Here is a 13,212-nt window from a genome sequence, read left to right as displayed (position 1 = left end):
CTTTTCCCACTGTCCGTCTCCTTTCCTCCTAAACCTGAGTAGAATTTTGAGCTTTGGATCCCCAAATCCCTAGGCAACAGACCCACATTAATTCCCTTCCTATTCATTCACAGCTTTTCCTTGTCAAGTTTAAGTTGTTAAGATGGAGGAGGTGACCAGAAGGTAATGAATGAAGCCATTTCTCTCAGCCTGAGTTAGACTGAAGCTGGAGTGAGGAAAACTGGAAAGGATGCATTTGTTTCAGGGTAACATGAACAAAACTGAGCCTGAGGTAGGTGGGTGGAGCAGATGGTATATGAGAAAGAACCAGGAAGTAGCAAGAAGTCTAAATAACTGATGAAAGTTTAATACATTAAAACCAGGTATTTATCACTTTTGTATTGTATTTGCCATTTCTGAACAATACAAAGTAGAGGCAAATAGTGACACTTCATAAAAATGTTGATTCCCCATTCCCTTCCCTAAGACCCAGCCTCCCTCAAATATTCCCTCCCACCCCCTACAGAACTCTGTCCTGAATAAAACACTTAAATACATCATAAATAGTAAATTATGAAAAAAAAAAAATAGCAAGAATTGTTTCTTTTCTTCTTGTAAAAAAGAACATGGCAGCAAAGACAGGCAGCCAGAAACTGGCTGGGGGTGTCTAATATAGACAGTTACTCGGGGTATGAGCTAACCTACTATCAAGGCAGGGTGGGACGGAGAGGGGACAGGATGGGGATTCAACAATCTGCCTGAGATGCCAGGCCCCCATCTTCCCCTGACAGGGGTAGGAGGATCAGATGGAGAACATGGGGAAGAAAGGGATTACACAGCCCCCGTTTCCACGTTCTCTGCATGAAGAGAGGCGGCAGGGCATGTGGCACAGCAATGACCTCACTAAGGCAAGAATCTGCTGGCTCTCCATGAGTTTAAGAGAATATTCTCTAGCCTCACAGTTATGGACTACCTGTTAAACAGACACAGGTGTCCCCTTCTCCATCTCAGCTCCACAAACAGCAGAACGCTGTTGGAAAAGGTGGTAAGAGCAAGGAAGAAATCTCCTTTGGAGAAGAATCTAAAATTCATTTGATAAGTCTTCATATTTAGAAAAACAAGCAGAATACATTTCAAATTGCAAAACAGTAATAATCATTATGGCCTGGCCGTGAGTAGGGTCCTGCCTAGGAAGGGTTCTGACCTTTTAGCCCTATGACTGCCCCACTGTTTAACAAAAGGGGTAAAGATTACCCCACGTCCCACTCTCTCCATTCCCTCAGCTTTCAGAAATTCATTAAGAGAGGAGGAGTTAAAGAGGAGCCGCTCCTGGCAGAGCAGCTTCTGTTTCTCAAACACCAGGGCTCTTCTGAGGGAACCCTATGAATATGCATCTCTCCAATACTTATGGAGTTTTGATCTGAAACTGTCTGGCTTGAAATTGTGTGCTATTTTTCTTTTCCTTTTTTAAGGAACCAAAAGAAGGCGGCTGGGAGGTGGTTAAACACCCTTACCCTCCAAAAAAACTTTACAAAGATTACAGGGGTCTTCTTCCACAGAAAAAGAGCTAAGGTCGGGATAATGTACCAGCCAGTCTGTCCTGAGGAAATTAAGAGTCCAGCTCCTGGTGAAAGGTAGATGAGGGGGAAGAAAACCACCAAGTCCAGCAACCCCACTTCCAATAGGAAGAATGGGGGTTTGAAAACAATTCAGTTGTGGAAGCAAGGCTGGCTAGTCGAAAACTTGTGCCACCAGCTCAGGAGTACAGAGGATGCTGCTGTCCTCAACTGTCCGAGGCACTAACGCCCATTCATGAGGAAGGCGAAGTACAAGAGGTTCTTCTTCAGGGAGGAGACGGAGAGCTCCCTTAGCCTCCATTACATTTTTTTTGATGACCAAGAAAAAGAAAACTCAGCATTGCTGGGTCAAGGGCTGACATCTTGGGATCACAGAGATGGTAGAATCTTGCTCCAGGTCTTCCGAGGATTTTTGTTCACTGAAAAGGGAAAGGGTTTAAAGTTAAGGATGTGCAGTATGAGACAAGGAGGCAGGAAAGGAATTCAAGTTTCCTTCTAGTTCAGTCTCAGCTTCCAAGTACAAGGTATCAGAAACAAAAATTTTGAAAAGTAAGATTTAGGGGGGCACCCAGTCCCCCTAACCCTGCCAATTACTTTGTTGCTCCACTCCATCAGTGATGCTCTTTATACCCTTCCAAAGCATCCACCTCCCCCACATCCCAGACACTTACATGGATGAACTCTGACTCTGGAACTTCATGCTTTTCCAAGAGGGTTGAGCTAACAGGAGGGGGAAAAAAATGGAGGCAGAAAGAAGAATTAGTAAATAAATGAGAAAAGGGACTCTCAGGTCAAATCTCATACTGCTTCTCCATTTCACTGGGAATCAATTTAGGATTCAAAAAGAAGGGGCTAAGAAGCTACTAGATTTGGAAGCACATTGTTTTAATTAACTATTTACTTTCTTGTCTTGACTTCTATAAAATATTTCCTAACACCCTCCTCTACCTTCTTCAATCCCCAGGTATGGTAGGCACCCAATGAACACTGCAGCCTGATAGTCATGCCATTGTGTAATTTTCTCCTCTTTAGTGTGGGCTGAATTTAGTGACTTTCTTCTAGTGAACAGAATGCACCACAGGAGATGTAAAGTCAATTCTGAGATTACGCTACAAAAAGATTATAGCTTCCTCTTGGGCACCTGCTCTCTCACTTGTTTGCTCTGAGGAAGCTAGCTGCCATGCAGTGAGCTGCCTTATGGAAAGGACCATGTGACAAGGAACTGAGGGAACTGGCCAACAGCCAACAAAGAACTGAGCCCTTAGCCCAACAGCCTACAAGAAACTGAATCCTGCCAACAACCATATAGATAAGCTTGGAAGCTGATCCTCCCCTGGGCGAGCCTTCAGATGAGACCACACTGCTGGCTAATAGCTTCACTGTAACCTCCTGAGAGACTTTAAGCCAAAGGCACCCAGCTAAGCCACACCCAGATTCTTAAGCTACATTAAATCTGAGATAATAATGTTTGTTTTTAGCTGCTAAAATTTGGGGTAATTTGTCACACAATAGATAATATATATTTTTGTACCTGGAAGTGAAGTGCTGCTGTAATAAAAATCTAAAATGTGGAAGTGGCTTTGGAAGAGGGAACTGGGTTTGCGGACAGTTTTAGTGAAAGTTTAAAAGTGCCCTGAATATACTGTAGAATTCTGGACTTTAAGGGGATTGCCAGTAAGGGCTTAAAGTGAAAAAAATCTTATTAAAAATTGAAGGAAAGGGGATCTTTGCAATGTAGTGGAACAAAGTTTAGCAACAATGTCATCTACAGTTACGCGAAAAGTAGAATACGTGCCTAATGAACTGGGTGATCTGGCTAGGGAGATTTCTAAACCAAGTGTTGAAGGTGCCACCTGGTTTCTTCTTAATGCTTATAGTTAAAATATGAGAGAAGAAAAATAAATTCAGGGAAGGACTATTAAACAAAAAGAAGCCAAGACTTGATGGTTTTGAAAATTCTAAGCCTCTCCAGATAGCAAATAATGCTAAAATTAAGAAATGGATAAAATCTAAGGCACTGCCAGGAAAATGTGGTCTACAGATGAAGCCAAGGGTATGACTGTAAAACATCTGTTAAGAACTCAAAGTACTATTCAGTCATACAAAAGGCGATTCAAAAGATTAAGGGTATGTCTCTCAGATCCTCTCAACTTAACAGGATCTCTAAGAAGCATAGAGCTTATCAAGAAGGTATTTGTGGAGTGGCTTCTGTCTAATAGCGTGAATCCCAATGAGATTCATAGGAGGCCCACAAAATCTTTGAGGGTATTAGAGCAGCAGAAACACTGTCCTGCTTGGACTAAAAGGGACAGAAATAGTACACAATGAAAAGAGACCACTGGATCCCCAAAATTCTGGCAAGAAGCAGGCCGAGAAAATTACTCAGCTGCAAACACATTCTAGTTTTCATGAAAAAGGAAGACTCAGAAGGCAAAACCAAGAGTCCAAAAGGTAGAGCCAAGAGCCACGAATTATTCTCATGCTTTGAGACCTGATAAAAGAAACTCCAACATTTGCTGGATTTTACACTAGCCATGGATCAGACTCCTCTGTGCCTCCCGTTCTCCTTTTTATACAGGAATGTGTAAAGAGGTTGTCTATTGTTTGTCTCATCATTGTATGCTGGGTGTGTGGGGAGAAGATAGCCTGTCTCTTTAGTGTCACAGGTCCACAGTGATCGCTGCTTCCTGATACACTCTTAGGTAATTCATTCCTCAAGTGTGGGCTAGATTAAGTGACTAGAACGCAGAATAGGAGATTTGGTTATGAAAGACTGTGGCTTCTGCTTAGGTGCATGCCCTGTCACTTGCTCATGCTAAGGGGAGCGAGCTGCCATGTTCTTAATTGTCCTATGGAGGGACTCATGTGGCAAAGAACTGAGGGAGGCCCCCAGAAAACAGCCAGCAAGAAACTAAGACCCTCAGTCCAGCAACTCACCAGAAACTGAATCCTGTCAAAAACCACGTAAATGAGCTTAGAAGTGAAGCCTCTCAGTTGAGCCTTCAGATGAGCCTAGCCCTGGACAAAGAGCTTCACTACCATGAAAGACCTTGCGCCAGAGGACCCAGTTAAGCTGCACCCAGATTTCTAACTCACAGAAACTATGACATATGTCTGTTATTTTAAGTCACTAAGTTCTGGGGTAATATATTATGATGTAATAGATGATTAACACACCAAAAACAAAATTAAATCACAATCTTTACACTGGATCCTTTTGAAAGGTTAACTGTTCACTGTCTTCAGTGCCTGGGAATCTTTCCAGCCTTAAATCCTAAGCTAAGAATTCTCACTTAACTCACCAGGAGATGAAGCATTAGTTGGGGTATTTTGATTGAATACCAGAAAAGTCTGTACATAAAGACTTCCCACCACCCCCTAAAAATGCAGAGATGTTGATACACTTTTCCAAATCACTAAAGATGAGCTCTTAGGAAGATGAACATGCAAAAATCTAGCGAAGAGCAAAAGACAAACAATAGTCTCTGGAAAAAAACAGAATTATGGAGGTTCTCAAGGACCTGAAGAGGGAGATGAGAAGATTACATGGAGAAAGGGGCCAAGGAACCAACCTTGTAGTTAGCATTTGCAAAGTCTCTCCAACTACAGGTGAGAAATAGGGGTCAGGAATAGTCGAGACCTCACTGATTTTCTCTAAAGGTGGAGTCTGAGGTAAAACATCAGGACGACCGAAGTGGACGCCTGGAAAAAAGAAAGGGGAAGAAAATCAATAAATAAAAAAGAAGAGAAAAGGGGGTGGGGAAAATATAGGAAAAAATATATAGCAACTTGGATTTTCGTGGACAGGAACGGGGAGTAGAGGTCCTAAGCAGACAAGGACTCAGAAGGAAGGGAGGGAGTGCCCCATCACACGGGGACCCCAACCCTGGCGCTGACCTGGCTCCACTTCCGCCTTTGTTGTCACTTGTGCCTTGTGTTCCCCAGAGACCGATGGCTGGTAAGTTACGCAGGAGTTGCCGCTGGGGCCTGCTCGCCGAGAGAAAGATGAGCCAGACCGAAACTTTTTGGAAGGAGAGGACTTCACTTCAAAAGGGAAAGAGAGAGCCTACTTAGCACCCACCTCAGAAACCGTCACCAAGACATAGATACAACTTGCTAGCGTCCCCAACACAAACCCAAAGTTGTTCCTCTGCAAAGCAGGAAAAGGGGTTAATGTCAACAAAGATGGGCTCTATGAACTACTCTTCAGAGGAGGGGGCATCTCAGTCCACTTCACTTTGGAAAAGAAGCAGAGAACCTAGAGGAAAGGAGACACACATCTCTCCCCTCCTACATGCAACCTCAATGGTTTTGCTTCCGCCTGATGACATGTCTCCTATTCTGTAATTCCTTTGTTCTTTAATAGTATCCTTCAGTTAAACCAGACAAAGATGACCCTTTCACTCTATATCCCTGTAGCACTTACACACACAGCACGATGGTGATACTTTACACTTGTTTATATATCACTTTGAAAAGACTTCGAAAGGATTTTTCCATGTTTCTTAAGACTGTTTGGCATGCCTAAGTCCGCTCTGCCTCACCGAGGGACAACTGATGCCTATGATGAGGAGACAGAGATGGGAAGGAGGAGCGGAATTTGCCAGTGGCAGCAGCGTGAAAGGTTTGGAAAGAAGAACATTGGCACTTCCCAACCAAGAAAGTTGAGGGACGAGACTAAGAACACCTGCTATGCAGAAATGAGTAAGTGCTTCTCCAACCTTTTGATCCTAATCTAAGAACTTCCTGGCCTTGGGGATATGGTAATATTCTTGCCTATCTCGGTCCATAAAAGTCCAGCTTTGCCTATCTCAGCCTGTGGCATGGGTCCTACACCCACAACTAAACATTTTTACAACCCCACCATTTTCTCAGAAATGCCCCTCCCCTCAATGACACATGTAGGGATTGCCAGGGGGAAAGCAGCAACTTGGAAACAACTGAGACAGACAAAGTGACCGACATAAGAATGGGCAGCAGCTCTCACGGGATGTGGGTAGAGTAGGAGAAGCCTCTGGCTTTGGCAATTCCCTGACAGAGGTGTCCTGCCCCCTATCTCTTGAAGTAAGGGAGCCATTGGAGGGTCATCTGGCAGAAGCCACTTACAAGGGATCTTCTTGAACACTGTAGTGCACATGAAGCGCTGGAACCGTTCGGCGTAGAAGCTTGGGCGATGCACTGATACGGTGTCCTGCAGAGCAAAAGAGATAGCTGCAGGGTTAGAGAGGAGGAGGCCCAGCAAGAGGATCTCTAGTCCAAGGGCCGTTTTTCCCTAGGCTGAGACCCTAGCAGAAGGGTAGAACCCACAAATGAAATAAGGTAAGAGGAAACTGAGGGGGCAAATCAGAAGTGACAGGAGGCAGAAAGAGGAGAGCCTCTAGCTGACTGCTACTCACCCCATCATGTACCAGAGCTTTCCAAGAGTGCTCCAACTTCTTAACAAACCTGCCAAGAAAAATGTATATCATGCATTCACATTAAATGAATGACCTTATAGTTTTCTACTTTACAGAGTTAAAAGAACAATCGCGGGAGCAAAGAGAGAGACCGGGAAAGCACCCCCACTATTATGCTGGCTCTCCAAAGAACAGACAGGGTAGTGCTTATTCCACATGGAGATCGAAGCTGTTTCTAGATAAGTCGATTATTGCCCCCCTCAGAAAGGGGTAGTCAATATGTCCCGGCAAGTCAGAGACAAGAATATTTATTGTAAAAGGGGAGCTGGAGAGACAGATGGGCAAACCTGGAAGGGGGCCAAGTACTGTCCAGTCCTCATTAGTACCTGAAACCTTACAGGAGCAAAACTGGGGTCTAACATTTCCAGTTCTTCCTTCACTACCACTCCACTGCCTGAATTCCACAGGCTAATACTTTTCACAGAACACAGTGATCCTCTTGTTTTTCCTCCATGGAAAGGAGGGATGTGTTTCCAGCTGTATCCTAATGTAGAGTATGACTCATCTCACAGGTTTTCCACAAAAAGCCAGAGAGATGGCGTTTCTACCCTGGTGCTTCTAAGGACTGACTCAGCTTTCCACAGAGGTGTATGCTATGTTTGGGGAGATGGTGGGATAAGGAAGCCAACAGACAGGCATAATCAGGAAATAAAAAACCATCTGAAACCCAATGAGGCAAGCAGCCAGACTGCAACTTACTCTTCTTGCTTCAGGAAGAATTTGGTGACACCCATCTAAAAGAGCAATGTGAGTAAATCTACATCCACTCTGCCCCTAGGATCTATATGCTCCTCACCTGTAAGACTGCAGAATGTCAATGATCCCAATATAAAGCAGCAGCCTTTCCCCTTTACTATTCCGGGCCGGGATGCCACCCATACTGGGGAAGACAAGAAGGAAAGAGTAAGAAAATCTTTTGTCTAGCAGGCAGAGGCTTCTGCTGCTAACCTCAAATCAGATCAGGACATGTAACTGAGACCTAAGCATAGTTAGAAGTCTCATCTTCCATAAACTGGGGAAGAGTGAGAGACTTCGCCCAGCCCCACCCACTTTGGCTTATGTATTATAACCTCTTTCTCTCCAAATCTCACCTGCCTGCTTCTCCCACCCCAAATTCACAGGAGAATCTAAAAATCACCCCTACTCAGCAATTTTAGGAATACTCTCCCAATTAACTCTAAACTTCCTTAGTACTCTACTCTTTTTTTTTTTTTTGGCTGCGCTGCAAGGCTTGTGGGATCTTAGTTCCCTGATCAGGGATCGAACTGGGGCTCTCGGCAGTGAAAGCATGGAGTCCTAACCACTGGACCGCCCGGGAATTCCTCCCCAGTACTTTCATATTTTAATTTATGCCCACTGAGACACTCTTCTGGAGAGTCATGGTAAAGAATACTTTAAAATGAAACCACTTAAAAGACATTTGATACTTTAGTAACTACACTTCCTTGATCCATGATGGTAACAAAGACACCTTCCATAAAGAAGTCTATAATAAATTGTTTTTGATGAAGTTCTAATATAATTTGCAGGCGTGCATCTAAGACTCTGAGTGAACATTTTTTAAAAAGTCTTGGACTTCCCTGGTGGCGCAGTAGTTAAGAAACTGCCTGCCAATGCAGGGAACACGGGTTCGATCCCTAGTCTGGGAAGATCCCACATGCTGCGAAGCAACTAAGCCCATGTGCCACAACTACTGAGTCTACACTCTAGAGGCCATGAGCCACAACTACGGAGCCCACGTGCCACAACTACTGAAGCCCATGCGCTCTAGGGGCCCGCATGCTGCAACTACTGAGCCTATGTGCTGCAACTGCCGAAGCTCACACACCTAGAGCCGGTGCTCCGCAACAAGAGAAGCCACCGCAATGAGAAGCCCGTGCACCACAACGAAGAGTAGCTCCCATTCGCCGCAACTAGAGAAAGCCCGCGCACAGCAACAAAGACCAAATGCAGCCAAAAGTAAATTAAAAAAAAAAAAAAAAAAAGGTCTCAGGACTTCCCTGGTGGTGCAGTGGTTAAGAATCTGCCTTCCAATGCAGAGGACATGGGTTCGACCCCTGGTCAGGGAACTAGATCCCACATGCATGCCTCAACTAAGAGTTTGCATGCCACAACTAAGGAGCCCACCAGCCGCAACTAAGGAGCACACATGCCGCAACTAAAGGAGCCAGTGAACCGCAACTAAGGAGCCAGCAAGCAGCAACTAAGGAGCCTGCCTGCCACAACTGAGACTCAGTGCAACCAAAAATAAAAAATAAATAAAATAAAAATAAAATAAAATAACAACAACAAAAAAAAGAAATTATATGTTTGTTTAAAACTAAATAAGTAAATAAATAAATAAAATTCAAAAAAAAAGCAGTCTCTTAATTTTGAATAGTTCTCCTTCCCAGATGTACAAATCCCAAATTTAAGACATCTTCCTTTCCTTTTACATTCTTAGGAAAGCTCATCCTATAGTTCTGTAAGCATTAATGCTATTGACTTAACTGCTGAATAAAGGCTACTCCTTCTCAGAAGCTGCGTCCCTCCCTCAAGAAAAAGTGCTCTGAGCCTATACACTCCTTCCCAGCGCCCGAGTCCACTCACTGGTCATCAGTCTCCACGGTGCCACCTCGTCGCGCCTCGCCCTGGATAGATTCCATGGCTGTGGAATAGAGAGCCTTTTGGGGGGCTGGTCTACGAGTGTCAGTTGAATATTGTGCTTCATTGCCTAAAGGCTCTCGTTGTGCATGATCTATGTTATGGATTGACACCAGGAGGCTATAGTCCATTATCTTGAAGCTCTGCAGCACCTAATGGAAGGAAAAAACATGATCTGAGCCTTGGGAGGTACGAGAATCTTTTTTCAGGATCTCACAGCTTTCCTGATCTAATTGTTCTTGATAGTGAACCTCCAGAGCTAACCACAGGATTATCCTTTGCTCCTCCTACTCCTTGGAGAACAGTACATTGACCTCCTCTGGTCACCCTTCACTGATATCCCTTCAGCTTTCCTTCACCAGAGTACATACAAATTAGGCCACGGCCTAGCCCACAAGATCCTCTTTGTTTGTTCTTTCCTTGTATCGCTTCATGAAAAGAGCATTATATTCTCAATGAAAGAAGAAACACATATTTGAGCTCTAAAAAATCCACAAGGAGGGTCTGGTAAAAGTAAACTTTGTGACAGAGCAGATCTGTGGCAGGTCCTTATATGGCTAGCTTCACTTCAGTTCATTATTTGCTGAATCCTTACCATCTGTAGGCACTGTGCCTGCTTATGTGGATACAAAGATACGTAAGAGAGCTTCTGTCCTCATGGATATTATAATTTAGAAAGGGAAACTAATGTAAAAATAAATACAATACAGTCTACTATGTGTAACAATGGAAGTGCATACATGATTGAGGAATACTACAGAAACGTACATAAATAGGTTTATGAGGGATCGATTAGAGAGAAAATACGTGCAAGTAAATAAAGGAAGGAAAGAAGAATGCCAAGGCCTGGAAGCATGAAACAGCAGGCTACGTGCAGGAAGGTATAATCTGGTGTTGCTAGAACATAAAATGCAAAGGCTAGGTGTTTGGCACATGAGAGAGGATGGTAGGGGCAAGACAATGACAGGCCTGATGTGTCATATTAAGGAGCCTGGATTGTCTCCTACAGTTCTCAACCTTGTATATTTCCACCAGTTCCAGTAGCTCACTTTGGGGGTTTTGGTAGGTGGACAGAGTAAGGGATAAAGAGAATTCAGGACTGATTCTTATGTGTGGTTTGAAAAACCTCTCTGCTCCACCAAGTCTCCAGTCCTCACAACCAAAAGAGCCAAACTAAAATAGGCATTATCCTGGAAGTAGATGCAGAGTAAGCAAAGAAAGGCAAGGATGGATAACATCATGGACTGAATAGAAGATGACAATCCTACAAAAGCAGTTTGCAAAAAAAAAAAAAAACAAAAAAAAAGGTGAAAAAAATCAGTAGGGAAAGATGTCACAAAAACCAACAGATGTTGAGAAAGTGGAATCAATCAACTGTCAAACACTGCAGAAAATTCAAGGAAGGACTGAGAAGTACTCTCTATTCGGCATCTAGGTGGTCATTGGAGAGAGCAGTTCAGTTGAAGTGGTGAGGGCAAAAGCCAGGACACAGTGGGTTGAGGCAGGAACAGGAGAAGAGAAAGGGAAAAGAGAAATGGAGGCATCATTAAATGAAGACATTGAAAAACATTCTCCTAATCTTAAAATAAAAAAGAGATAAACTTGTTTGTATATAGATAGAAAACAGTCAGTTGAGGCTGAAGCCAGAGGTGGGAAAGGAAGTAAGTGATGAAGCAGGATCCTAGAGAAACAGGAGGAAATGGATCTAGGTCACAAAGGGACTGACCTGGAATAATCGACCAAGTTGGGAAGAAAATACAGATTAAGGATGGTTAAGTGTAGATCCATTTATAAAGTGATGATGGGGGCAGGACAAAGGGATGGTACAGAATAGAAAGTTGAGGTAGTTTGTTGAGAAACAAGGCTGGGGGGATGAGAGTCAGAAAACTGTTTGAAGAGAGTGCCAGTCATGTGCAATCTCTGGGAGGAACAGGAAATGGATTGATGAGGAATACTGAGGGCCCAGGTAGGGCTGGATATCATAAATCTGTAGAGATGCCAGTAAACACAGTTGTGTGATTTTTTTCAGCAGCACTCAGCTTCTAAGTTATAAATTTGGATTTGGCAGACAGGACCAAAAACTGAGCAATGGTGGTGCTGGTATGAAAATAAGGAGAATGTATGCTTATGAGGCCCAGGACAGGTAGCAGGTAGAGAAAAAAAAGACAGGGGAGGGGAGTTAGACAAACGGGGAGAAAGTAAAAATGTAAAGGCATAAATGATCTAATATAAAAGTTATTTTAAATGACGTCTGGCACAGATGGAGCTAAGGAACAGAGTCCCGTCTCCCACAGATTAGATGCCTAAGAATGACCAAGCTGTTTTAGAGTCTGAGATTTCTGGTGCCTGAGAGAGAAGGAAATATGACAAACTCACCAAACAGTCGCGCTGCAGGGTCTTGCACAGAGCATTGTACATATCGGCATCCAAAAAGAGACCATCAGGGATGTCTTGTAAGAAGTCCAGGTCTTTAAGGGTGGGGAGAGGCTTGTCTCGCTCTTTTTGGGAAGCCCGCCTTTTGTAGGTTGAGCCCTTGAGGTCATATTTGATATGCATCTTGACTGACCGTGGTAAGAGATTGTTCATCACCACAATTCGAATGTTCTTGCCACCTGCCTGCACACAGTACAGTCCATAGAACTTAGGCAGCAAAGTCCGAGGGTTCTGGTTGAGGTTCTGAGGGCAAGAAAGTAAAAAGAAGTAGAAGAGCAAGTTAGCTGATTTTCAATAAAACTCAAGGGCAAAAGCTGTCACCCCGCTTCCTTTGTCTGTTACATGGGATTCAGATACAATCTGCCCATAAGCCCACATTACATTTGTTTAAAATTTCCCAATGTATCTATCTCAATAATGAGATCACCACCAAGCCAAGTGGCAGGCCTACAATATAGTAAGCAGTCAGGATACTAAACATATGATGAACATGTTCCTTCAGAGAGGTTTAAGAGAAGACAGCACTGAAAAAGACTTAATGCTTAGCCTTCTGTATAGTATATTCTTGTGAGTATGAAAGGAGGCAAAGGAGAGTTCCCTAACTTCTCCAGAACCTCCAAGAGGTATCAGTCAGAGTAAGAAAAAATACAGTATTATCAAGGGAAGTAACCAACCTCATACTCTACTCTAGGAGCTGGACTAAGAATGGAAAGCAGAATCATCATTGAATAAAAACAAAATAAGCAAATGGGACCTAATTAAACTTAGAAGCTTTCGCACAGCAAAGGAAACCATCAACAAAATGAAGAGAAAGCCCAAAAAATGGGAGAAAATATTTGCAAATGAAGTGACAGACAAGTGATTTTTCTCCAAAATATACAAACAGCTCATGCAGCTCAATATAAAAAAAAAAAAAAAAAAACCCAATCAAAAAATGGGTAGAAGATATAGACATTTCTCCAAAGAAGACATACAGATGGCCAAAAAGCACATGAAAAGATGCTCAACATCACTAATTATTAGAGAAATGCAAATCAAAACTACAATGGGGTATCACCGCACACTGGTCAGAATGGCCATCACCAAAAAATCTACAAACAATAAATGCTGGAGAGGGTGTGGAG

At 43.3% G+C, this 13,212-nt stretch overlaps 1 protein-coding gene across 2 annotated transcripts in view; it reads right to left on the bottom strand.

Annotated features, from left to right (window-relative positions):
• Nucleotides 1-362: 362 nt before the first annotated feature.
• The window catches only part of PIP5K1A (phosphatidylinositol-4-phosphate 5-kinase type 1 alpha), a 36,699-nt gene continuing 23,849 nt past the window's right edge, over nt 363-13,212 (bottom strand). The window contains exons 7-15 of one of the 2 annotated variants that reach the window (XM_068540762.1): nt 12,032-12,331; nt 9,602-9,807; nt 7,809-7,892; nt 6,953-7,001; nt 6,663-6,747; nt 5,454-5,600; nt 5,129-5,258; nt 2,228-2,276; nt 363-1,975 (exon numbers count right to left, since the gene is read on the bottom strand). In XM_068540762.1, the coding sequence (XP_068396863.1) occupies nt 1,973-1,975; nt 2,228-2,276; nt 5,129-5,258; nt 5,454-5,600; nt 6,663-6,747; nt 6,953-7,001; nt 7,809-7,892; nt 9,602-9,807; nt 12,032-12,331 (1,053 nt within the window). In that variant the 3' untranslated portion in view covers nt 363-1,972. The remainder of the gene's footprint in view (nt 1,976-2,227; nt 2,277-5,128; nt 5,259-5,453; nt 5,601-6,662; nt 6,748-6,952; nt 7,002-7,808; nt 7,893-9,601; nt 9,808-12,031; nt 12,332-13,212) is intronic. The other variant, XM_068540763.1, reaches the window with a different exon arrangement.

Source organism: Eschrichtius robustus, chromosome 3, assembly GCF_028021215.1.
Source record: "Eschrichtius robustus isolate mEscRob2 chromosome 3, mEscRob2.pri, whole genome shotgun sequence".
Classification (NCBI taxonomy): domain Eukaryota; kingdom Metazoa; phylum Chordata; class Mammalia; order Artiodactyla; family Eschrichtiidae; genus Eschrichtius; species Eschrichtius robustus.
This window is presented reverse-complemented; position numbering and strand designations above follow the sequence as displayed.